This window comes from Nanorana parkeri, unplaced genomic scaffold (genome assembly GCF_000935625.1).
Source record: "Nanorana parkeri isolate BGI_ZX_2015 unplaced genomic scaffold, ASM93562v1 scaffold1429, whole genome shotgun sequence".
Lineage (NCBI taxonomy): Eukaryota > Metazoa > Chordata > Amphibia > Anura > Dicroglossidae > Nanorana > Nanorana parkeri.
In genome coordinates this window covers 335,898-363,530 of record NW_017307697.1, presented here as the reverse complement: position 1 = coordinate 363,530, position 27,633 = coordinate 335,898, and the positions used below count along the sequence as shown (strand labels likewise).

The following is a 27,633-nucleotide window of genomic DNA, read 5'->3' as shown; positions in this document are numbered from 1 at the left end:
TTTTGCAAAACTGCTCTAGGACTGTATGTTTTAATAAACCCCTTTGGCGTCAAGGAGGTAACTTTTCCCACAGCCGTAAATTCAGATCAGGCAGTGGTTATATACAATGCGTTGTAATGTTTTAGAAACAGAATTAACACGATTTTTTTTTATTGGCGCTCTGTCACTTTTAAACGTGACCTCTCGGGAGGCTAATTTGATTCTGAAAGTGGTGCTTGATGTATCATTAGTGTAAACGATGGCCTAGACTAAGTCTTGAGTTTGAAGCTTAAGTAATCAGCATTAAAACATTTGAAGATTTTCCACAATTTCAGTATCATTTAATACCTGTCACTAAAATGTAATATTCTGATGACTTTTCCAGAGACCACGTCAATCTGGATGAGTCTAGCAGAAGATTCTATTTCTGTTAGATTTCAAGGATAACGAATAATACAGTAGTATCAGTAAAAACTGCAAGGCGCTCCATGTGCCCACTTAGCTATACTGACTTATATGACAAGTATTCTTTATCCCTATCGATTATTCTGTTAGCGCTTTTGATGTACATTTCAACAAATTTTTCCTAATTAAAAAAAAAAAAAATCGCACTCAGGCACAGCAACAAAGTTAGCTGTCAAATTTTACACATATGCTCTTTGCATAGATTTCTTAAACCAAACAATTTCTTTGTACTGTGTTGTACGATGGTGTTGCTTTTTTAGATTTATAAAACTGATTTAACTGCATCATCATTTGCAGTGTTGCAAACATGCAAAAACTTTTGTTGACCAATAGTGTTGACCATTTTCTCTTCAATTTCTTCCAGCATGGGAGCCAGTGGTACTTCTTACACGTTGATGGCATGAGCATGCTTCTTGCAAAGAGGCTTGTCCTTCTTAGAGTAAAAGGGTTGGCCCTCCAGATTCACATGGCAAACCTATAACCCAAAATCAATATGTTACTCAGGATGTTTTTGAAGAATGTTTACATGATGTATAATTAAATTATTAGCTATGTGACTAAGCCTGGCCTACACATTTGATGGGCCTAACATGACCAAGCACATAATTATAGGGCATGTGGTGGAAAAATATGAAAGTTTGTTTTTACATTTTGTAGCTTTTTCTTTTTTACTATTATAACAAGATAAGATGTCATGTGGAAGGTGATACTCACAGCACAGATGAAACAACTATCATGCCAGGTGTGGCCGAGGGCCTCAATAAACTTGTCTCCAGCTTCAACAGGGAAATCACATCCATGGCATTTTGTACTGAACAAAGCGACATAATCTGCAAAGCAAACAAGAATGCTATTAACTCGTTGATCTATAACTTCCTAATATGGCTATGGTCCCAAATTTTTACTCCTGTTCAGAGCTGTGTTTAGGATCTTTCTACTGTACAAACACTACCTTTTTATCATTTTTGAAGAGCTATGGTGGGTACCCAATAGAAAACTGATGTCACAAGTGATATCTGTTCTGTTCTCCTCTGATTCAGCAGAGTATCTGTTTAGAGATCCCCTCCTCATTGGAATGGATGCGGCTCATGTAATAAAAAAGTGCCAAGCCTGCTGCAGTGCAGGTAATGGCAGCATGTATATTTTACTGAGGCTAAAGAAGGAACTGTACAAAATTCTGGCAAAATATTATGCCCCATACAATTCAGCATCTAAAAATTTACATTTTAAATCTGTTGTGTTAATGTATTTTATGTACTGTGCATTTTTATACAACTTTGTACACTTTTACGGCATTTTCTGCATGCAGTTACTAGAATAGGATGATTCCTAATTTTGTGACCAGATGCATGCATTACAATGCTTTCTAAAGTTCTGCATAGTCATGTATATGTGGGGTACACACCTGGTAATCACCCAGTACACCCAAGTTCTTTAGCTCCCCCTATGCCCTCCAGACCTCTCCTTTTAAATCTTTAATTCTTCAAAGTCTTTGTTGCCCTCTAACATGCTCTTTGAGAAGACTCTTCAGGTAAATGGGTGGCAGGAATATGACAATTTGCTCTGCAGCACTACACACCAACAATACCAGCTATAGTACTGAAAAGACCACAAGCTTCTAATTGATAGTTTGCCGTAGACAGAATCAGCTGGCTGGGCTCTTCTACACCCTGTTGTCATTTCAGCATTAACTTGCTAGGGTTGCTGGTGTGCAGTTCTGCAGAGCACATGGGAAGGTATGTGCATGTTAAAGGGAAGGGTTTTAGTACCCAATGTGCTATCACAGCAGTCAATACTACCTTATCAGATGGTTTAGTCCAAAGTTTCAATCGTGCACACAAACTGAGCCATAAAGCACTCAGTGGCTGTTGCTCTGTGTCTTTTTAGCTTAGACATAGTGCTCTGGGAATAATTTGCATTAGGCTAATTTCCTGCCAAATGTTTTTGGATAGATCAGGGGAAGGATTGGACATTCTATTAAGTTTGTTTTTACTGTCAGCGTCCCTATTTGGGAGATGTCCCCTCTTTTCCTGTCTTAGGTGATTGGTGTCACAGCAGGAAGTAAGGGATGCACCCCAAATTTAAAAACCTGTTAGTGGTTCTAAGCTCCCCCTACTCCATCTAAAACTAAAAAGAAGTGTTTCTTTAGAGTAGTGGGAATATGGGCAGCGAGAAATGCTTGATATCTGCTAAAAGCGCAAATCCAGGGTGCAGGTGGGAAGGATCCTGACAATGTTGTCGAGATTCACCTAGCTGCCTGATTGACAGCTGGCTTTGCCTCTGTAGAGCCAGAGCCAGCTGTGCCTAGCCCCTTCCCTGTGTGTCCCTCCATTGAGGGCTGGAGGAACAGAGAGGGGAGGGAGGAATCTCTGTGGGCAAAGGTGACCAACAATTACTGCTCCCTGCAAGGAAGAGACTGTGAGCTGGGCAATCAGTTGTTACATGAATGCTTAGATTTCGGTATAGAGCCAGCATCAGGGACAGATTAAGAGCATCATGTGCCTGGTGCTGTTGGACGGGAAGCAGCAGAGGTGGCTCTCTAATTAGGTGTCCACTCGCTCTTTGCTGGGACCTCGTTGCTGCCTAATATGCCTGATTAAAGAGCCGCCAGCGCCTCTACCTGATTGTGTTCTGCCCAGGCTGCCTGGATTGCCATCGGGCATACAGAGGTGATCTGGACAAGCCAGGCCTATTTTCAGTGATGGGCCTAGAGCTGGCACTGCAGTAGCCACTATGGTAATCCAGCCCTGGCCGGCATGTGGCAGCTGCAGTTTCACACGCTGGCTCTAAGTATTGGGAAGAATATATGTTACTCTCCCAATACTACTTTAATCTGCACCAAGATAAATATTGACTGTGAAACTCAATAGGGATTGGCAATGTAGTACTATTTATGTATACGGCTTCCTGTAGCATGACGCTCCCTAGCCTAGTAAACTGTAATATTTTCCCAGTAGCTGCTGCTCAAATCTTAAGCAGGTAGTGCAAGATTTAGCACTTTAACACCAGCCCAGAATTCCTTCTCTCTCACACAGGACTCTAAGTCTACATGGCAAGATGGAATATACATGATGCTGACAAGTTACATTATTATGCTTTATGTAATTATCCACACACCCGTCTACTTTAAACAAAATAAGAGTGTTTTCATATTTCACTTGTACTTACTATAGAAGAGATAAAAACACATTCCAGCTTTTTTTAAGCTAATATAAGAAAGTTGTCATGAATTAGCAGAGAGCAAAAGATGAGTAACCCAGTCTGAAAGGAAGATTTGTGACTTTGAGCTAATGATATGATTTCCTTCTTTAACAAATCTATTATTGATGATTTAAAGCCTAAATGTTTTACAGGGCATAAAGAAACATTTATAATGATGCATGTTTAATATTTCACATCTCTTCAAATAAAATTATATTAACAAGCTTGATCAGAATTTTTAACCATACCCAATCAAAACTGATATCTTATAGTGGGTACTTGTCAGTAGGTACGGTTACCCACTGGCATAACTATGGCCTCCAATGAAAAAATATGTGCTGCAGAACTTTATTATAAGTGCATCTTCACTTACAGTTTCTCTTAGTCCCCTGCAACATCCCAAAAATACCTGTTGTGTCTGTCAGTCAAGTCCACATAATGCAACTTCCTGTGATAGGGTGACAATGATGCTGCACTGCTCTTGAATTCAGAGCAGAGTCACCACTCTCATGTAGGATGTGGATGCTTGCACTACAGTAGTGTGAAAATATGTTGCAGGGGACCTGGCTATCAGCATTGCCCCTGCTGATTTAGAAGCCTGTAGCTTGTCAGTCAACACCTAGGCACACCTAGTGCTGCCCACTGGTTTCTGGATTGATAGTACTGCATCTGCTGCTGAAAGCCTCCCACTGTGAGCTGCAGTGTCTGGGATGGGGAGTGTGTCACATACAACAAGATTTGAGGATTTGGCTCTGTTAGGGAAAGTAAAGGAAGGTGTTTTTTTTACTTTGAGGCTTGTCCATGGTAACTGGATTTATTACTTGTTTAGACTGTCATACAGGAGCCTTCAGTTGTATTTTAATGTTTTGTACACGCTAGTGGCGTGATCAATGCACTTGAGTGTCCTGCTCTTCCCAGCACTGGAATCTTTTGACGCCAAAGTTGTTTAATAAAGTCAAATGCACTGGAAAGTGTACAATGTTGCATTGTTTCCCAAAGGTAAGCAAAGATAATGCTACTAACATAACCCACTGCCTGTGAGTTATATGTACACACAGTAGAATGTATGTATACTTCAGGTATATAAATATTTCTATGTACAGGTCCTTTTCTTATGAGCAGTTCTCTTTCCTCTAAATTCAGTAGGTAGCATACCCCAAGGGCTGTGGAAGAACAGTGTGCTTTGCACTGAACATGTGAGATGAATCAGTTATCAGACCCAAAGGCATCTTTAGCAAAATAGCCAAAACATTAACATGTAACTGTAATTTTATAATGAACTGTGATCCGGTAGCACACAGAGGAACATAGGTCTTTAATAGTTCCTTTCGGTTGCAATTGCCTTTGTTACCTTTTTCACAGTATGGTTCTCCATCCTCCATATGGAAAAGACTATTACCGAATGGCTTCCGGCAGGCAGCACAGACAAAGCAGGTAGTGTGCCAGGTCTGTCTTAGAGCATGCATCACTTCCTGGAAGGAGAGAAGACAGTATTTTGAATAATTTCACAATTTAAGTATAAGATCTGTAAACTAAATATAACATGACAAGCTCTCGTAACTTTTAAAGCTGAGAAAAACTGTGGCATGTCCTTCCTTTTCTAAGTTTAGTAACTATTTGGCATGGGGATTAAGAGTAAATGTTCTTCCCCTTTACACAGGACAGTGGATTACTGTACTCATTTCAGAGAAGAGGGTTTTATTATACATTTGAATGTCTTTTTTTTTAACCTCTAGCTTAAATTGTATGTGAATACTAACAATAAACTCCTCCTTATGTGCTCCTTCTCGTTAAAGTTCTTCTTTAAGACGTACAGTCTTATTGAATCAGAGTGCTAATTCTAAAGTGAGTGCCCAGTTTGTCATTCCTATGACTATAGATCTGTATGCTGCACACTGATTGTTATAGTATAATGTAACGCTGAAGAATAGGATAAGCAAAGAAAATGACAAGCAGCCTATGAGAGCACTCAACCCCCTACCTCAAAACAATAGAATGTGGCCATCCAAGGTTTAACCCTATATGATATTGAAGGCTAAACTTCAGGAAGATGTTAAAGTGCCACATAATTCAATTACATCATAATTATATGCATTTTTACACAGTAAGCATAAGTAACTAAATCTGACTTGATATCAGTTGCCTGTAATCCTATGCAGAGTAGGTGTCATACTGGGAGAGGGAGGGGAAACTCTAAGCCAATCAGGCTTTGCATAGTGCTATCAGTTTGGTCACTGTACATGCTTCAATGAGTTGAAAGCACTAGGATTCATCACTCAATCATAGGCTGGCACAGTCCCCAAACCAGCATATATTGCTTAAAAACCATCTCCAGCCAAAGTAGTTTATATTTTTTTAAGCTTAGGGGCAGTTTAGGCATCCTTCTGACAGTTTAGGAGTCTTCCTCTAATATACTTTTAGACAAAAAAACAGTTTTGTTGGTACTAGAGGAATGATAGAATATTATGGGGTAGTGTAACCATATTTGTTTGTATTAGATCTCATGGAGCCCCTCCAGAATTGTTCCAATAGTCTTATACTTTTCACTTGGGCCATTCATGAGAATTGGTGAACATGTTGCAGATTTCTCGACACCCATATGAAATTCGATTTGCTCGGAAACCTTGGTTATGAAGATTTCCAAGAAATAGTATTAATTATTATCTTACAATCCTTTATGTAAATGATGGAAGATAGTAAAAAATGTAAACATATAATTTAGGACCTGGAAACTGAATCTTAAATAAAGCAAAAATGTTTTTGGCACCAGATGTAGAAAAGACAGGAATATTCAGCTTTGTTTGCCAAGCATGATTGCCTCTTTCCTGAATGTTATTTACTTTTAGCTTGAAATCATGTCTAATCTTACAGATAGAAAGGCATCTATAGGAGAATAATTTCCAAGAAATGGTTCCCAAGTGTTCATCACTCCTCTTTTAATGTGGCAGTGAGTAAAGCGAGATAAGGTCATGCTGTTTTTTTGTTGTACTGCCAGGCTTTTTCTAATCTAGCTAATGTGGTGCATTGTGACCTTGTAATGCACTGTTGGGTCTATTCACAGCTTGGGATTGTTATCTAGACAGTCTGTCTGAAGTATATGACCTAAAACATGGCATTGAGCTTTCTTCTATGCTTGAAATACGTATTTGCATTCAATGCTTTCTCAAAACTATAAAACAGGGCACAGAGCCTACAACAGGGACACCATATATTTCAAAACTTGTCTGGCACCATCTATACTTAACGATTGCACATCAAACATTTCTTCTGACCTAGAGCAAAGTCCTATTAATCCTGACTGCAAAAAGCTTACCAAATTGCTCAGCAGCATCAAAATGAGCTATTGATGTCAGGGTTTTAGGGCTAGTTTACACCCGAACTGCGTGCGTCTGCGCAGTTGCAATAAAATATATTTTGTCGCAATGTTACTGCGATTGATGCGTTTTTTTGCTTAAAATGGGATTTTTCAGGTGTGTTTGCATGCGTTTTTGATGCGTTCCGGTGCAATCCGATGCAGCTAAAATATACCAAACAAGCAGTATTTTTTTTGACTGCATCGGAACAGACTACACTGGTGTGAATAGAGCACCAGAAATCCTATAGGAAAGCATTGGGTATTTTGGCTGCAGCATATATTGAATGCTATTGAATGCTAAACTGAACGGACTGCATTACAACTGTATTATTATTATTATTATTATTATACAGGATTTATATAGCGCCAACAATCACAATATAAATCAAGACAAGATGGTAAGTAGGGATGGGCTTCGCGTTCGAGTCGAACCTATGTTCGACTCGAACATAGCATGTTCTAATGCTCGTCATAGACTTGCATTGAGTTCTAAGTTCGAATTAGAACTTTTTGCATGTTCGAAAGTTCGAGTTAGAACCGAACACGGGGGTGTTCTGCTCATCCCTAATGGCAAGGAGGGACCTGCCCGTGAGGGTTTACAATCTATCTGGTGTGAACTATCCCTCAAGCTTCCCTAAAATCAGGCAATGGCTTTTAAGTCCATTTTTAAATATAATTTAGTAATTGGACCATTTTGACAATGCCTTTTTTTCTATCAAATAAATGTAGTTGATCCAATAGCCAACATAAAATAATTAGTAACAGTAGTCAGAAGATAACTTGTGAGTAAAATATGTCCATGATAACTTGGCTTACAAAGTTACTTTATGACAAAATGTACCGCATTTTTTTCAGTGTCTGAAAGAAAAGTATAGTGCTTCTATAGGGTTATACAAATTGGCCTTAATTCAAACGTTTAAACTTAATAAAGCTTAGTTTACACAAAGCCTAGATTTCTGCCACATTGACAGAAGTTAATAACTAATGCTATGGTATTGATTCTTTTCTTCTCTCATGTTATCTTTCCTCCTTATCATTTATTTATCATATTGTAAAGGACCTCTCTAAGCCAATAAGCATACAGGTTTTTAGACCTGAGGCCTCTCCGTTTTTCAGACATCCATTTACCCCCACTTACCCCGGACTCCGTCCAGGTCCGGAAAAACAATGGAACAGTTTTTTGTTTTAATGGACATGGTTGTGCCAGATTGGGGGTAATCTTATGTAAATGGACACATGTCCATTTACATCTGGTTCCTCATAGATGGACATTGGGTCCGGTCATTTAGTTTTTTAACTCCATCGCAAGATGGAGAAAAAAACTGGACAGACACAAATGTCACAACGCTGACATCCGATTCTTACTACTCCGTTGAGGAGGGCATTTGGGCATGAATCTACTCTTGATCAGCCTGTGTGAAAGGGGCCTTACGGTGCAGATGTCTGGTAAACAGAGGAAACTACAACACCATAATTGAGGTAGGTGTCAGTCAATATGTCATACAAATCTATTAGCTTCACTGAACTTTAACATCTTAAAACATATAATATTACGTTAAATCCCTCTGAGTGGATATATTCTATGAGGCATCAACTATACACTGGAAATTAAATTAGATTAAATTATGTGCCAATTTTGTATTCTTTTAGAAAAGATAAAAAATGTCCGGCCGAAGCCGAAAAATTATAATTTTTAAAAATATTTATTTTTTTATTTATTTTTTTCTAAACTTTTACATTTTCTTTTTTTTAATTTATTTATTTTTTTACTTTACTGGTGGTGGCATTGGTGAAATAACAGGGGTCTAAACGGACTCCTGATATTTCCCTTTTACAATAGAAAAAGAGATGAGGACACAGAGTCCTCAATCTCTTTTTCTGCAGCCCGAGCACTGAATGAACAGGAATCTTGAGTGTTCCTGTTCATTCATACATTGTGGATATACCGTGTTTCCCCGAAAATAAGACACTGTCTTATATTTTTTTGGGCTCAAAAAAACACACTAGGTCTTATTTTCGGGTAGGTCTGATTTTTTTTAATGTACAACAATCCACACTTATTCATGTACAACAGTCTACATGTATTCATGTACAAAAATATGGTGATCAGGGCAATCAGGGGTGCCGTACCTTTCCAAGAGCAATTTGCTAACCAAATCGCTGGCCAGAATGAGCGAAGTGCGCTTTCACTATCGATTCCTCACAGGCAGAGTGCATTTGGTATCACTTCGCCTGTGACAGGAGCCGGCGCTATAGAGGAGGCATTAGCTTATGCGGCTCTGCTCCCTCCGATGCCGCCTCGCCTCCTCTAGAGCTGACTTCGTTGGCACCGCTGGTTCTCTCCTGCCTCTCCCGCGGCTCTATTTTCAGGGTAGGTCTTATATTTTAGCAATTCCCAAAAATAGTAATAGGTCTTATTTTCGGGGTAGGTCTTATTTTCGGGGGAAACAGGGTAGTATGAGTTACTATGTCCCCAATCATTAAAGAACAGGAAGTGAGGTAGAGTACTTCCTATTCATTTATAACTGGTACATAGTAATTCATAATATGTCCAATTATTTACAAACATTCAGTGTTTGTATGCCGTTCTCCATCCTGGATTGGCTCTCACAGGAGGGTGAGCCATCGGTTCGGGAAGGAGAGCTCCATCTCATTTAACAGCTGACTCCTCCTCCTTATTGCCGGCTCTGCCTCCTGTGACAGCTGTCTCCGCCCCCACACCGCTGATATGTTACAGGAGGCGGTGCGTGAAGAGAGCTCCTCCTGTGACACGCTCACAGCGCTCTTCTCCCTGCCCCGCTCGGTCTCCTGACAGTTTCTCTCCTCCCCGCTAGATGCTGGGCTGTTGTCAGAGAGGACACAGAGCAGCGCACAGCGGGGAGGAGAGAAACTGCGAATGTATTGCCATTTCGGCTGAAAGATGGCACTTTAGGTATTTTGCCCAAATTGCCATTTTCGGCTGATATGTTTCGGCGGTTGAAAAACGCATGTTATAGCTTATATGAGATTTTTTTGTGATTGATTTTAGATATTTTTTTGATTGGGTTTAAATATACTGTAATAGAGAACATAGTTTCCATGTCTAACTGAAATATGTTACTTACCCCCATGATCTTAGTCTTGCAGCGAGCACAAGTTGGGGCAAAGAACTGCTCATAGCACCGTTCACAGTAAACGCCCTTCTGCTCCTCAACAAAACTCACATCAGCCAGGGATGTCTTACAGTGGGCACAGTTAAATTCCTCTGGATGCCATGACCGACCCATTGCCACTAAGAAAGGTCCTCTATATAAAATCATCGAAAAGCAAATTATCAGTATGGTTGTTACCGTTCACAACCAAAAATGCTAAACCCCTCACCCATCTGAACACTCTGAAAATCTCGGCTTATACTCGAGTATATACGGTATAACAATCATCTTAAAACCAAAGTTCCTCTAATACACAGCTACTTAAATAAAATGTCTAGCCAAAACTTTTTTTTATAGTATTGTATGCAAATAACAGTTTCACCAGACAGAAAGTGAGGAAAAATTACCAACAGCAACACTATTATTTTATTATGTGCTGTAACACATTTGCGTCAAAGTTGCATTGCCTCAATTCAAAATGACAACCCCAATGTACTGCAATGAAATGTGCGTTTCTGTCTTGAGAGAGGCCTAGATAAGCAGTAAAACATGACAGGGATTCTAATCCTTTCCCACTTAATTCAAAACATTAATTTTTTTTTGACTAAACATACTTTACTATAGAACTGTCCTTAGTATACACTAGGAAGATTGCTGTGTCTAAATAATCCTTGGCTGTAATCTACAACAATGTGCTTATATTTGAGGCACTGCGTCTGTAGTTCTCACATGTTCTTCCCAGAAAATTTTTGCATGCCACGTGCTTTGTCTGCTACAAGCAGATGCTAAGCCCTGCATACTAGTGTACCGCAAATTATTCTTTAAAATTAGTAAAGCTATCCGATGTGCATGGTGTATGTAGAAAATGGTCTGTTTAAAAATGGTCTGTTTAAAAATGGTCTGTATGTAGAAAAGGTCTGTTTAAACAGCAGTACCATGGTCATAACACTTCTAAAAAAAACCTGCACCAGTGGGCCTTACAAGTGTGCATTGCACTCCACTGGCTTCAGGAATCCAAAGCTGGTGGAGCACAATAAACCTGAATGGCAATTGTTAATCATTAAAAAGCTGGGAGTAGAGGCTAATCATGTGACCTGTCAAAGGCTCGCTCTCCTCCAGTTACGGATGTTTCGCTGCTGCATTAAGCTTTGTAGGGCAACACGGGTTAAACATTGCAGCCCACATTTTTTAAATGGGCTATATAACATGGTACGGCCAAACTGCTGTCTCTAAAGTAGACCCTTATATGATTTTTGAAAAATTTCTGATAAACAGATGTTGAATATATTCCTTGCTTAATCTCAAACAGTTGCAGAATTATGTGAAATGACCGGGAACTTATTGGTAAACATAGCTTTGATTTCACCTTCTTACTGGTGCTGTACTTACCTAATGATACTGTTGCAGTGCGCACACAGAGCGGTCCTGCTGCTTGCTGGGAATCTCTCAGCACGCTGAATCAGGCCCCGAGGGGCTTGTGAAGGGGGGTGGCTCACAGGCTGAGGTGTATAGCTGGTGGTGGTGATTGGAGCTGGGGGTGGTGGTGCTGCTTTGGGCAGGATGTGCTTAGTAATAGAAGTTGTAGATTTGCCCGGTGCAAATTTTTGAGAGAAACTGTCATCAGTCACCCATGGTGGACGGTTTGCTGGCTCTTGGGTAGGTGCTGGGTAACCACCTGCTGGAGATGGAGTATAACTTGGAGCAGGACCTACCAAAATAAGAGAGTAATTTATATCAGAAATGGAGCATGCACAAATCCATGTTCAAAAACAATGCCGTACCGGAGTTTGTCATATGTCCACAGAAATAACTTTAACATGGGATAAGCGTTACAGTATATACTGTATTTCTAATTTCCTTTGTTTGAGGCATTCTTTGGAGCATATTATATGGAATATTGATTTTACCCATCATTCAAAGCGGAATGTGTGTATTGCAGCCTGCCTCACAGTACCTAGAATGACGTCTTCCTTTGTGTCATTGTGGAATTGGAATAAGCTTTTTGGTTTAGGCATTACAGCCTTTCTTTAAATTAATATTCCACTGTAATGAAAAGGTGCTTTTTTTCACTAACAAGTTGCATGAAACACTTTAACTTTTATTTTTTTATGCTGTTGCACAGGAAATTGTCTATGCCCACCACTTCCATCATAATGACTAATAGCTTAGCTCATCTAGGGCATACTAGGAAAATTTTTATCATGGCAGCACTTTTTTCTAGGTTCAGTATTGCTCAGCCATGATGTGCTGAATATTAATGGCTTCCACACATATGGCGTATTTTTTTGTGTTTTGTGTGTGATCATATTACCTCTTTGCAGCTCTTTTTATGGTCTGCACAGTTAGAGCTGTGGGTGGGGCAAGGTCCTAATAGGTCACGAGTGCTGATAAAATTGTTGTAGGCTTCAGCAGTAGCAATACTGCTCTGCTGCTGATCTTAGACGGCAGAGCGCATAGCGGGCTGACAACACTACCCTGGAATTAGGAGAATGAAACTGACAGAATCCACTGTTATTTTAAACAAATGTAATAGCTACAAATTACAAATAACAAGGAGAACTGTATTGTGCTTTTAAAGACTGAGGGGTTAACTGCTCGTTTTGTCTAGGGGATGATGAATAAGGTGAATTACTTAGATCATCCCTCATCCCAAAACACCCCCCCCTCCACAATGTATGTGATGATGCTCGAGAGCTGCGATTGGTTGCGCAGTTCGGATATAGCCTGCAGGAGCGAGAAATAAGGTAAGTATTCCACCTTAGTCTTATCCCCCTAGACAAAATAAGCAGTTATCTCTTGTAGAGAGTCCAGACTTTGTAGTCTTTTTAGATTGCCTCAGTGTTTTGAAAATTTGTTTTTGAATAACGGCGGCAGGCTTAAGTCCACTTTATTGGAGGGTTAAAATAGTCCACAAAGGTTTACTGTTCCATGTCAGGTCCTTCTCTTCATTGGATAACACTAGAGTTGAAGTTGTCAAAGTAAATTTACCGTTATTAAACAGAATGAACCTCATAAAAATTACAGAAAATGGGAATGTGGGAATCCAGGAGATTCCAGTGCTGCCATTCACTGAATCCATTCTTTAGTATACCAAGCAACAGCTTTATCTGCCAGACAGCATATTTGTTCCACTTAACCCTAGATGGCTTAATTGAATTAGAAGACCAACTGTACAAGAGAGGGGTTCTACTTTTTTCAGCAGGGCAGACGTATCAATTTTACACTCATTGAGGATAAATAATTTGCACATAGATGCTTGGCCTAATGCTGACAACACTCTTTGGGGCACTGGTGGTAAGAAACCACCCAACAGCCCTGGTTTTTTTTGAAAATGGTTAAATTTGTGGGCCTGTAAAGGTGCTCATACACTCTACGATTATCGAACCAGAATCGCAGAAAATCCCGCGATCGTACGATAATCGCAAAGTGTATGGAAGGCGCGCGACCGTTTCTACTGTACGATCGCACGTCTTCCGTCGAACAAGCAGGCTGGAAATTCTCGGTAGGTTAGTGGCATGCTTGTTCGACAACTGCCGAAAGGCCCAGTGTGCGCACGCGCACACTGCCCGTTCAGCATTGAAGTCATCGGAAGCCCGCCCCACAGTGCCTGTCCAAGATGGGCAGATCGTACGTTTTTTTAAATTACTTTACAACCCTTGCAAGACAAGAGTCTTGCGAGGGTTGTACAGTGTATGTCCATCTTAAGCCTTCTGTGTGCTGCTGTTCTCATTCAGGAATTGAAATTCAAATTACTTTCTGGCAGGAAGTGATAGGAAAATCATCCCAAAAGTATACAGATGGCAATAAAAACCTGATAGATGCTCTAACACTCCTACACTATCCCACCAAAAATTATTTTTTGCCAACTGCTTCTCGTCTATTAAACTAAAAAATCCATGTATCAGCATGTGCAAAAATAAAAAGCCCTATTATTCACCTTCTCCCTGGCATAGTCTCCTGCAGTTAGGCTTGGGGGTCTGGAACTGGACTAGACTTTGTGGAGCTGCTCTTTTCAGTGCTTTTTCACATGACTGTCATGCACTTAAAAAACCTTATAGCATATATTGTTTTTAGGACAAAAAAAGTATTTCTTTTGGTGATATCGTCTTGCCAAAATGGTTTTTTAAAAACGTTTTTTCTGCAATCCATAGAAAAAAAAAGTAGCAAAAGAAAAGCACTTTGTTCTACTTAAATTAGTGTTAGTTTACAAATAGTGTTACTATACACTGAGTGGCCAGATTATTATGACCACCCCATCAGTACTTCGTTGGGCCACGAGATGACTTCGTTGACTCCACGAGATGTTGAAAGGTGATGCGAGGAATCTGACACTGCACTGTTGCCCTTCTGTTGTCTTGTACCAGTCTTGCCACTCTCCGTTCTGAGCTAACATTGACTAGTTGCTGACGGCCACAATTCGCACGTTCAGACCCAGATTTTCGGCTGACAGTCCAGTCTTTAAACAGTTTAACAACAGCTGCTCTTGAACATTTAACGAATTCTGCCGTTTTGCTGATACTCGCTCCATGGCTCCGAGCGCCAACAATCATCCCTCGTTCAAAGGCTGTTAAATCGCGTTGTTTACCCATATCTTTAGAAAAAAATCACTTCTACCGTCGTGATAAACAACCTGCTTCCCTATTTATAATGGCCTGGCCCTCTTGCAACTTCAGCGCGAAATTATAGCTAATTTGCCTACAAACGTCAGGTGGTCATAATAATCTGGCCACTCAGTGTAGATCAAAAGTAAACATTTTATTCTAACATTTGTCCCATTGGCACTATAATTATGATTCTGCTGCAAAGCATTTCATAGTTTTTTAAAAATTACTAACAGATTTAATTTTTTTCAGTTGTTAATGTGACACTGAAAAAACATTAATAAACAGAATGAATTAATAAAAACAAGTTTAAGTATTAATTGTTAGAAAAAAAAAAAAAAAATCAGCAGGAAAGTAATAGTTAAGGGGAGAAGGTGCAAAGTAGGGCTGATTAGGTTAAATCAGACAGTCTATGTCAAGTGGCGTACATCTGTATCCGTACACATGTATACAATTAGATCAGCGTTTACCAACATAGAGCCGCATTCTGTCTTTGATTTGTACAGGTAGTAGTACACCTGTGACACCCAGAAGTAGAAATATAACCATTTTTTACAGTGTATGGCTGAGAAGCACAGTGTACAGATAAAATAATCTGAATGGCAGCAAGAAGCTTTTATTGCAGAAGGGACTTGCACAGTCTCTTTAGCAATTTTGTTTTTTAAACGCTTTACTTCCACTTTAAATATTACAAGCCAATGCAGCAAGATGCAGCACAGAGGGAGCACACAGAATCTCCTGAGCTGTCATGAAAGTGTTCAGATGCCCAGACATGTTCCCTGATTGCTATATGTTTGTTACCCCACAGTGCAACTGCTTCGTTATGTGTGGATGATACATCGCAGCAAGTTGGTACTTGACTATCTAAACTTTTAGTAAACAGTCTTCTGATTTAAACCCCACGGCCTTTTAATTATATAAAACATATCGGTGCAACAAATATTAAAAGCTAGTGTTTTTCCACAACACACTTCTATCAGAGTAAAATCATCTTCTAAAATCTCCGCACCTTTGTTTCGACATCTGCTCACTGGAATTGGTTGTTAAATGTATAATATATTGAGAGGAAAACAATAAAGGAGCAATGCCCTCTGTTAGAGCTCAGAATAGACACCTAGCTGTCTTATAATAAAGATTCTGTCTGAATAACATGAAAGAAAACAAAAGACTTGAACTAACATTTTACCCTTAGCGCTGCCAACTCTAAGTGTGAAGTGTGAAGTGTGACGAACCCCAAACTGGAGAGAATGGGGGAGTGGCACTGAACACCGAAACACCCTTTTCTGCTCCAAAATTCTAATGTCAGGAACAAAAATGGTCAGGTTTAAATCTCACGTCTGTGCTAGGCAGCCATGTAAGGTGACACATTTGACAAACCACAAGTCAACCTAAGACATATCTGTCATAACACGGGCCAGCTAAGAAAGAATACAGAGATGTCATAAACCTCCACTAGCCAGCATTCCCAAAAGGCTAATGAGGCATGCTGGAAATGGCCTTGTCGTAAACAGTCTAGTGAACAATACACATCTGTGAGTCTGGTTTTTGGACTATAAGCTGAAAATTCAAACATCTCACATTTTCAACCGTAATTGATATTACATGTTCCCTACAGTAATGGAGTTTCCTTCATATAAAATGGTTACAATTATGTGTAATAAGATACTAATCAGTTAGACACCAAACACTCCTATAATACAAGGTCCAATAGGCTAATAAAACACATTAGAATTCATAGGTGACAGATCCATCAAATCCTTATCATGTTTTGTATGTAACTAATTGTAATTTAATTCTTTTAAAACATATGTTGGTTTTTAGATTTCAGATTTTGAAGCCTTGTCAGATTACAATATAAATGTGTCCAGGATAGTTGGCAGTAAGGTTACGCCCAACGGGCATAATACACTACTCTATCGCAGAATTAACACTGTAGACTGTAGACACGGTCTACAGGGGAAGTTGATACATTTTCTTTTCTCTGGTATCCCTAAATGTGATTACATGCAAGTTATTTGCAACAGAGAGCATCTTCTATATTAGCCAGCACATCAGGCTAGGTCAGGTGTTGGCTTTGTTGGGGGTCTTTCAACTTAACCAAGTAGTAAGTTGTCATGCCAAATGTGTATGTACACTGCAGGGGTATTCATTTTGAAAGCTTGCAGCCCCCCACCTACAGAATCTGGCAGCTGGGCAGTACAAAGTCATAAAGCCACATGCACTGGATGTGTTCCAGCTTTCTATTGCATGCATGGTGTATATAAACCCTAAAACACAAGCTGCCTTCCTTAATTAGCCTATGAATAGTAACATTCATAGGATAAGGCTAGCATTACTTCATTAGTTGTTGCTTTGCATAGTATTACATTTCCTTTACAGCCAAGTGCAACCTATCATTCTCTATTATCATCCTATTTATAGCTTTAATGAAGGTGCACACAATGTACATTATCGGAGTAACTAGAAAATTCAGCTTTTAATGAATGAGTTTAATAAAAGTATCCTATATCAACAATCCCAGCCTCATGTCTGCTGTGTCCATTTATTTTTAAGCTATTGCACAAATATATTGTATATGTAAATCTTGTAAATATGTGTTGCCTTTTTGTGAGCTAATATTAAAAGTTTGGTCCACCCAAAACTGATTCTGAACAAATTTTGTTCAATATTGCAGAAACAAACCACAACTGTGTGTATTTCAGGGTAGAACATTTTTTTGCGCCTGAATAATACCAAGCCAGTGTATGACTCAGGGTGTCTTACCCTTCCTTGTCCACTAAAGCTGCAGGTTCAGCTTCTGTGCAGTGTTTCTGACACTGACTTTTGCTCCTAGGTGTTTCTGACACTGACTGTTGCTCCTAGGTGTTTCTTTTTTGTAAATTCTTTATTTATAAGAGATTTTTCATTTTTCTTTGTACATAAAACAAACAGACAACGGTGGGTGTCAACAATGGCCCGTCAAGGGCTGAAAAATATGCGTACACATATCACACACTCATATGTAGGGCACACCAAAGGCCTTTCAGGAGCTAGGGGTGTTGTCCAGGTACATAATGCTGACAAGTAACTATGGGTTACGTCAGAGACCCAGTGTGGTCCGTTTATAGAAAGTAAAGTGTGCATGTGATACATTTCGCAGTACAGGTATAACAACACACACAACAAAAAAAATAAAATAATGTGAATGAGGGAAGGGGGTAGGTGATATGGTAGGGCCCGTATGGTTAAGGGTGTCAATCAGACTCGGGAGATGCAGGCATTTCCACTTAGGTGTGTAATGAGTGAAGCAAGTAGGATCAACAGTCAGTGGTCTACAGTTTATCACCAGGGATAGGACTCAGTAGGAGCTCGAAACGGCATTCCTACAGGGTCTTCATATGGGAGACGGAATTAGGCAAAGGGGGGTGGCAGCAGAGGGTGCAAGGAGAGGGGGGGAAATCAGAGGTCGGATGGAGACAAAACAGCTCCTAGGTGTTTCTGACACTGACTGTTGCTCCGGGCAACTACCTGTCTCACAGTGATGATGTGACTCCAGTTCACTATATCATCTTCAGTGTTTTCACTTGGTTGCCATGCTTGTTTTTGTTCCGATTTACCAAGTGCTCTCTGCTTGTTTCTGTGCTCTGTGTATGATCCTTGCTCTTTCTACTGACCTCCTGGTTCCAGACCCTGGCTTTTGTGCTCATTCATTGTGCTATCTGTGTTCCCGGACCTGGCTCGGCTGACTATGCGCTTTGGCTTCTGACCTCTGGCTCAGCTCTGACTACATCTTGGATTTACCTATTGTTTTGCATTTTTGTTTATTGTCACTTTCACTAAACTCCTTTATTTTTTTAACTTACACTTTATTAGTTTACGTCTGGTTTCTTGGTTTCCTGACTTACTGCCTGCCAGTCAACTTATTCCTATGACTGCTACATCCGTTTTGGGTGGATTAACACCTTATGTAGCTATACACACTTACTGCAATCTAAAGAATCAGCTATACAAAATATTTGTATTCTCTTATAAGGATATGCCTTATTTCCAATTAATCGGTTTTAGAGTTCTAAAGTTGATTTAAATGGGCAAATCGTATGTTAGGAAGACATTAAACATTTTTAATCTGTATTTGAGCCCTTTGTCTTTTAGGAGCAACACTATAGTGATGACTGTTCATCTACCATCTTGATTTTAACTTGAGTTATTATTATTATTATACAGGATTTATATAGCGCCAACAGTTTGTGCAGCACTTTACAACATAAGGAAGACATTACTATTACAATACAATTCAAGACAAGATGGTAAGGAGTTCTAATTTTATCACTTCATTGACACAAAATCATGTAAAGTATAAACTCAGCTTATAGTGGCAAAATAACAACTAGATAAATTATTTGATAAAGCCCTCATTTAGTCAGTGTGGTGCAATGTTGTGGTGGATGCTTGCTTAGCAGTTGTGGCTGAGCACGGAATAATATATCAATAAGCAGTCATGTGCATAAAACAGGAATCACGCAATGCTGGTAAATACAAACCCTGGATACATTACATAATTCTGTATGAGCTAATCCTAGCACCATCTTCTGAGTATAATATAATATAGCACAAGAAGAAAATAACAATAATATAGATACAAATTGTGTATGTATGTCTAATATAGGGTTTGTCCTGCACTTGTATTTGACAAGGTAGCAAACAAACACAGTTCAATGCAGGGAGGCTTTGTACAACAACTCCATAGCATAACACCAATAAACCATCTCCTTGTTAGAGAAACTAGCAAACTTAAGCTAGTTCTTGATGAACCGATGGCCCCTGCTGGCCATGCTTTTATAGACTGCTTTCATTTAGCATGCGGGTCGAAAAATAATGTTGTCATCTTTTTGTTCATCTCACAGAAGGTGACCAGGACACTGCATTTCTGATAAGAGCAACATTTATTTCTTATACTTGCTGAAAATGTTCTTAGCCTGAAAAAGGAAACTAATGCAACCACCACATCTAAGGGTTGGTATGGTTCAATATATTAATATTTATGTTCTTTGGTTTCGTTATCCTTTAGACCATCAACTATTAATGTCCACCTAAAGGAACTTAAAGGCTGGATTATTTTCAGCTTGAAAATGAACAATGACTTAACTGGAGGCAGGTGACCTGTATCGAAAAATAATCTTTACAATTTTCCTTACTGTTGGTGTGGATGGCTTTTACTGCTCATAAACTATGTTCATTCTTCCAACTGAGGGATGCAGCAAAAATAAAGCACCTTATTTCCCCTCCAGACCTACCAAAGCTATTTAATGCCCTGGTATCTTCCTAACTGGATTCTCATAAAGCTTCACAAGCCTGGCTTCCAGAAAATGGTCCTGCAACCATTGTACTAATTCCAAAATGCTTCAGGTTTACTAATACCAAAAATTTAGCTTATTCTTGTAAAACCCGGCTGTAGATCCTCAAATCATCTCTGAAATCATGCTGACACTGTCCGTCCTTATGGAGGGTGCGGGCAATCGCACTGCGGGCAGGGGGCATGGCTGCGGTGCTATTGACTTCAATGCACCGCCACATCCCCTCCCGCCCCCTCCTGCAGGGAGCCGACTGGCTTGCGTTCCAATGCATTCCAGAGGCTGAACGCACTGGAGCACGGACTTTGTAGTGTGAACTGGCCCTAATGCAAGCTCTACCTCATGTAATTATTTTGGTGAACACTACTAGTCTGCTTAAGGGCATTCAGACTCTGTGTTGCATTATTGCACATGCATTAAAGCAATGAATTACTATGCGTTAAGGCATGCTGCACTAAGGCAGTCTGTTAAGGCGCAACCCATCAGTGTGAATGGGACCTCAACTGCGAAGACCATTAAAGGAGAAAAGAGAGGATTTCCTGAACTATGAAAAGCCTTTTGATTCCTCTCATGTGCTTATTTCTGAATTTGGCCACAAATGCCCGAGGTGAATAGACCAGGCAAACAAAAAAGGGCAAAAGTATCGTAATTTTGTATATGTTGAGGCTTGGTACTCCCCTATCTAACCTGGCTTCCCTAGGTATTGGCCCACAGCAGCCCTCAGTTCTCCTTTTTCTTACTGAAGATCAGAGAAGGGACGGATTTATGGACTGTTTTGTTTAGACTGCTGCATTATGTAACGTGATTTCTTTGGACACAATAAAACTGTTTTGACTTTTTGCATGTGTTCCTGTTATTACAAACAGTCTAAATATTATTCAAATCTTCCCATGTATAAAAAGGGGAACATTTAGATGTTTAATACAGCTGAACACTACATTCCTGTTGATATGATTTTTTTTTTCTTTTCTTAGTCTAGACTTAGTGTAGACTTGTTTTTAAATGTTATGCGTGTAGTGTAGCTTTAAGTGAGCTGAGATATTTTGCATTCACTGAAGTGTGTATGTTTTTGCTTTAGATAAAGGCCCTTCCCCTTGTTTCACATAACTAACTTCATGGTCCATGATGGAATGTGAAAATGCCTGCAAAGACAAAACACACCTAGGTGCGAGAAGCAGCCTATACAAACACAGGCTGTCTGGGATAGAATGATTGGAATGCCCTCTTGTGGCTGTTTCTGTCAACTGCAGCTATTAGTTTTTCTGCCACAAGTGAGCTAGATTACACTTCATTTAATTAATGTGTAGTAGTTGTCATACTAATCATCCTGCTGATTAAAAAGATAAAAAATCCACTGAGAAATGTTGCCCAATGTAAACCTCTTTAGCCGATTAAATGAATGCTGCAATTCCCTTTGATGAAATTTGGTGACCAGCAAATGTCAACTCACTTTGACCTCCTAAATGGAAAAAATTCCATCTGCAGCACAGCTGCTTCATTATGTTTTACCTATGGAGCTCTGCAGAGGTAAATTACATCTGTATGCACTAAACTCCTACGTTAAAGCTTGCGCATAACATATTCTCATTCTGTATACAACACTAGAGCATTACTGTATTTATCAGTAAAGCCTGATTTCACACCCAGGCAAAAGCCTTTTTGCACGTAGAAACACACATTTGTTTCTGCATTAAGTTGCACAGATTGTGACACATTGATGTAAATGTGCAAAACGAGCGCAAACGTGCGTAAAAACATGCAAAAACAATTGCAACCCTCATTTCCAAGCATTTCCTTTTGACTCTATGGGGACAAAATGAGCTGTAATCTGCCAAAAAGAAGCTTGTGCACTTTTTCCAGCGACAGGCGTTTTGCTTATTGCGACAAAATGCTCAGGTGTGAACAGGGGCCATTGGAATGAATGGATTTTTTTTTGTGAAGCATTTTGTCGTGCTCATTCAGCTGCGACAATACACGTAGTGTGAACCAGGCCTCAAAGGATCCACACTGGTGATGCTGAAACGGAACCGTGCAAGCAAATCTGTAAAAATTCACCTTGGAGTGGCCCCTCGGCACTGCAGAGGTTCAAGTTAAAATTTTTGAACAAAGTTCAATATCTATGAATGGCCTTACAGCAGCTGAGATCTACCTGTTTATTACTCTACGTTAGAGAATTTCATGCCAACTTCCTATTTGGATGGCAAATCATGCTGGGATTTATCGTTACATAGCAAGTGGAGCTCCACTGATTGTTTGCTTTAGGGTTGCTGAGATAAAATTATAGGGCTTTTAGAGTTTATAGCCATTTTACACATCTAAACTTAGGAAATCTCAAATGATTGTGAAAGAACCAAAAAAAGAAGAGCCAAATGTTACACGTTTTCTAAATTTAATGGCATGCTTGAATATATTTTATTCATGTTTGTTTAAACTTATTTAAATTTGTCTTTTGGTTATTCTAGTGGCAGATATTGTTTGGTTGACTGTGTATGTGCAAAATTAAAAGAAGTCTTTTTTAGTGGCTCTTTTCAATAGTAAAACCTGTTTCTTCTACTTGTAACAGTAATAAAAGTATTTTTTACCAAATAGATTAACTTTTAGGTTTGTTTGTTTTTTTCTTACCTGGAGCTGGTTGATAAACTGATGGTTTGATGCTTGCAGTTGTCACTACCCGTGGTTTTGGAGCAGGAGGAGAGGGCTCATTGTACCCTCCATAAGGCGCAGGACCTTTGGCAGGAGTTGCTGGAGAAAAGCTCTGGCTTGATGCACTATATTCAAAAAAAAATGTAAAGTGTAAGATACAGCTGAAATGAAGCAAATACGCAAGGACACATAAGACCTTTGAGAGGAATGAAATATGCATGCACACAAGACATACATATGTTGAGATCTGATGAGATCCATGCATGTACATTCATTGATTGTCTTCTATCACCCAGAAGCTTGCCAACATTCTCAGGTCCAGAATAAAGGATATCTCATTGCATCATCTTACCAGATTCCATGTATAAGCAGCATTGGTCTCCATTTCACCCAATCCATGATGTTGGCAAGTATGAAGTACACATAGCCATGACATCGCATCCAACACAAATATGTGGGCTTATGCAATAAACAATGCAAGAAGCAAAGTACACTAAACTGTAGAAACCAATCAAAATTTACTTTATTGAAGGCGGACAATACAAAGTGGACTCTGACTGGTTTATATGGGTACTTTGGTTTGTACTTAGCAATTTGCTCCTTTGTTTTATTAAATAATCTTAATGGTCATTGTAATCTCTAAAAACACGTCTTTACACTGCCCAAGATCAATTTATGTGAGTCCCTTCTTTACCCTAACTGCTACCTCAATGGAAGAACTGAAGATTTGTAAAGAGGAGTTGTTCTTCTATCTCTATTGTTTTCACTCAAGGGAGCTTACTAGTAAACCCATAGTGGCAGAAACAGGAAAAGCACCCAAGGACCAGTAAGTAGAGGAGGCATATAGCTGACACAACAGGGCTCTTGGGAAATTGGAAGATGTTATTTGGGACCAAGAAGGGATCTGAAAACCTTATCTGCTGCTTTTTCAGTGGTACTGCTTGAGACAAGTTTGTCATTTTCCCACACGTCTGTTCATCTGTATGTCCTCTTTGTAGTTCTGCTAACACCATGTTAAAACATAAAGCACACCAAACAGGAAAAGGGACAATGGCTTTACCACAATCCTATCACCCTGCTTTTACCGTTTTTAGAACATGGTAAGCTGTGAGTTAAGATCTAACTAAAAGCAGTATACCAGGTTTAGTAAGTTGGTTACACTTTATATTATAGCGGTTAACACTACACAGATAGTGGCTATACCTTATTTTCGACTGGTAGCTGGAAGAGAAGGTTGCTTGCTGATGATAGCTAAAAGAATAATAAGAGGTCATGTCTGTTATACTGTGTAACACATCCATACTAGTGATTGTTACCCATAGTGTGGCTGGTGAGATCTTTTTCGATATAACCACCATGCAAAACCAATAAAACAGATCCAAACCATGACCTTTCTACTGGTCTTATTGACCCCTTTTGAAGCACGTGAAGGATTAAAAAACATACACTGAATGTGGTTTTAGAAGCTTATATTGGTGCCAAATATTTTCACATATGTAAATAAACCAGCATTGTTAGTACAAAAAAACTCAGTGGATTCTGAACTATTAAAAATAAGCTACGGTTTAAGCAGAACCTTCATGGTGAACATTTTTAAACTGGGTATTTTACTCCATTATTACCTTTTGAAAATCTGTTAAATACAGAAGTCTTAGTGTTTTAATATAGGTATAATGTAAAGCTAGGGTGCATTCTTATTGCTTTTTTTCCATATGGCTCCCAAAACATATGAATATTTTCTATAATACAAATCATAGACACAGTAAATCATTCCTCTTGTAGCAATGTAGAAGACTAGTTGGTCAGTGTTTCAAAGGAATGGCCTGTTGTAAGTTTAATATTTCCTTTTTGTCTCCTTGTAATTCTTAGATGGAGGGTAAATGGAACAGAATGAAGGACTTGAACTAAAAAAAGATCACACTTTCTCTGGCCATGTGATAGAGCATGTATTATTTTTGGCTTACATATTCTTCCCCTCATGCATAGTGATAAAAATATGCTTTATAGCAATTTCTTCTTTCCATTTTGCCTTTTTTTTAAATGAACTTCCTAGGATAGATTGCCACTGCTGCCATATTTTCGAAGTTGCCTTCCCTGCGGCTGTTATTCTTGTTCTTGCTTAACTAATTAGTGAGCCACGGATCTGTAAAATGTATGCAGCCAGAGAAGTGCTGAGACACCTGACCTGAATTCTTGTACTGGGTCTGTGATTCTTGAAGTAGTAATACAAAGAGGATGACCGCAAATTGTAAAGGTACACATTCACTATGCATGCATCCTGGGAAACAAAGAATGGCCAGTACAAACTTAAACTTTGAACACATAGACATAATTTTCCTGGACAGATTCCTACTATTGTAGATACTCTTAAAGAGATGTGAAAATACTCCGAAAGCATATCCGTGTCTACAAAGTGAAAAATAAGCTGTGGAAAAATGATGATATTAATGCAATGTTTAAAGCATTAGAGATATCCAAGGCATTTGATCCTTTACACTTATACTATGAAAATATGCACAGACTGTGATGCAGATGAGGAACTTCATGTATTTACTGTTCTATGTAATTAACATCCTAAACAGACCTATACCAAAATTATTACTGTTTTGCAGAATTAGATGCTCTGGACTTTCACAATGGCAATTAACATCACCGAAGCATTTGTCATGTAATCACAGCTGAAGAGGCATGGGTGACTCACATTCAGACAAAATTAGCCAAGCCTCGGTACTTCTCAGTACAGTACTCATTACCTCATGTGACTGCCCAACATGGGAAATCAGAGCAGCATTTTTTGCAAGGATAAGTAAGAATTTTAGGGCCTTTTTAGGAGAACTATGGGGTGAGTGAAAATCACTCAGCCTCATAGTTCTAGCCAACCTGAGACAATGAAACTGTCACAGGTCGGCTCTATAGATCGGGAAGTGAGTGAACACATAGCGTCGCTCGCTCACTTCTTGATCTATCCCTGCAGAGAGCCGTGACTGTCACTCACGGCTCCCTGCAGGGATCCCCCCTCCCCTGTCCGATGCGCTGACTGGCGGAACGGATGGGGGAGGGGGTGGGCACAGCTGGCTCTGCCTCTATATAGGCAGAGCCAGCTGTCAATCCTGCAGCGGGGTGGATCTCGACAGTAATGTAAGGGATCCATCCCGGCTGCGGCGTCTCAGTATACCGCGAGCTGTTGCTTGCGGTATACTGAGCTTAGGTTGACGTGAGGATGCTAGTTTGTGTCGTCCCGTTACCCTTAGGAGAACTATGGGGAAAAGCCCTGACCCCATAGTTCTCATTTAATTTAAATAGCATTTATTTTGTAAGGAGGCAGCACAGTGAGATGAGGTGGGGGGTTTATTTTGGTATAAGTCTACTTTAAGAAATTAATACATTTACGTAGTACCTTGATTTTCAAAAGCTCAAATATATCTATATCTGCATGTTTGGAAAGAACACACCAATTTCTGTACACTTTAAGATTCCAAAAGTTTCTTCTGACTGTGCTGTCAAGCTAAGGACAGCTGTGATATATATTCTTTAAAGTGTATTTACACTTTTTGCATAAAAAATGCATATTGCAGTTTAAATTACTTTTACTTTGGTTTAGGATTTGAAGGGTTCAAATGTCTTCTTGCTTTTTTCTCTTTGAAACATTAGGAGGGGCTGCGAGTGGTATATTAATGAAGCTTATCAGATAAACACAATCCTCAAATTTCAGTCCTATGTCTTTCCATTAGGACAGATCTCTGTGAAGGGGCTGAGAAAACCTGGAGTCAGCCATCTTGCCTACTGTAACAAAAAAGGTTAAGTTATTTTTCGCTATGCTGTTTGAATAGGAACACATAACAAACATACAGGGGGAGTTTCTCAAATTTGACTGCAAAAGTGGAAATACACTTTAAATGAAACAGTGGTTACAAAGATGACAAACTGTAACTAGTGAAACACAATGTTCCAGTCTGAGCATCCACTTAAAAATAGACATTTATTTCCTGCAGTATAGAAGAAAGCATATTATTTAATGTCCAACAATCAATTGACCATAATATTACATTTTAAAAATGCATTTCCATAACAAGGTGAAAGGACATATATTTGACAATGAGGGCAACACCAAAAAAGCGTATTGTTAGCCAGAATTACTTAGCAAAGTAAAAGCAAACTTAGTCAAAGTCACATCTAAAAACACCGCTAAGAGCACACGCTTTGTGAAAACCAATGTTCCACACAAAAAAAAACCCTCGAGTGCTTGCAAGGTGTGAAAATATATTCCTCCTTAAAGGGAAATAATCACATTATAAAAAATTGACACACTTAGCATTTCCTCATCAAGAAATTAACACAATTAACTTGCAACTGAAGTTTCATTGCTTCGGTTCAGAAGAGATTTTACAGCACTCAGTGGAGGAATGAATAGGGGAGGGGGTGGGCACAGCTGGCTCTGCCTATCTAGATAGGCAGATCCAGCTGTAATTTACGCCGCTGGGTGGATCTCGACAGTTTTGTCTGGATCTGCCCCAGCTGCGGCGCTCTCAGTATATGGCGGGCGATAGCCTGCCATATACTGAGCTTTGAGTCACGGGAGGAGGTTAGTATAAGTCCTCTCGTGACCCAAAGAGAACTAGGCAGAAAAACACTTACCCCATAGTTCTCTTTTACTGTGACTGACGCAATTCGACCCCTACTGGTGCTTAGTGATAGAATCCAGTCGTAAAGTGACTAAGCGCCAGTAGGTAGCAAAATGTTCCAGAGATGAGGTGTGAACTGTCTCCAGAAACTGTTAATGCAATAAAAAAATTTAGATTCTATTTAGATTCTGTGGGAAGCAGTCTATGGAGTTACCTTGATTGAATCTACAATGGAGGGAGATGGAGCCTGGAGCAGTGCCAGCACTCATGGCTGGAGAGAGAGGTGCAGCACCATGACAAGGTGCT

General features: G+C 39.5%; 1 protein-coding gene across 1 annotated transcript in view; it reads right to left on the bottom strand.

The window, feature by feature from the left end:
* Positions 1–829: 829 nt before the first annotated feature.
* The window catches only part of LDB3 (LIM domain binding 3), a 146,221-nt gene continuing 119,417 nt past the window's right edge, over positions 830–27,633 (bottom strand). Inside the window, exons 9-14 of the mRNA XM_018569943.1 lie at positions 22,685–22,830; positions 11,521–11,839; positions 10,105–10,285; positions 4,997–5,117; positions 1,159–1,274; positions 830–919 (exon numbers count right to left, since the gene is read on the bottom strand). Of these exons, the coding sequence (XP_018425445.1) occupies positions 830–919; positions 1,159–1,274; positions 4,997–5,117; positions 10,105–10,285; positions 11,521–11,839; positions 22,685–22,830 (973 nt within the window). The remainder of the gene's footprint in view (positions 920–1,158; positions 1,275–4,996; positions 5,118–10,104; positions 10,286–11,520; positions 11,840–22,684; positions 22,831–27,633) is intronic.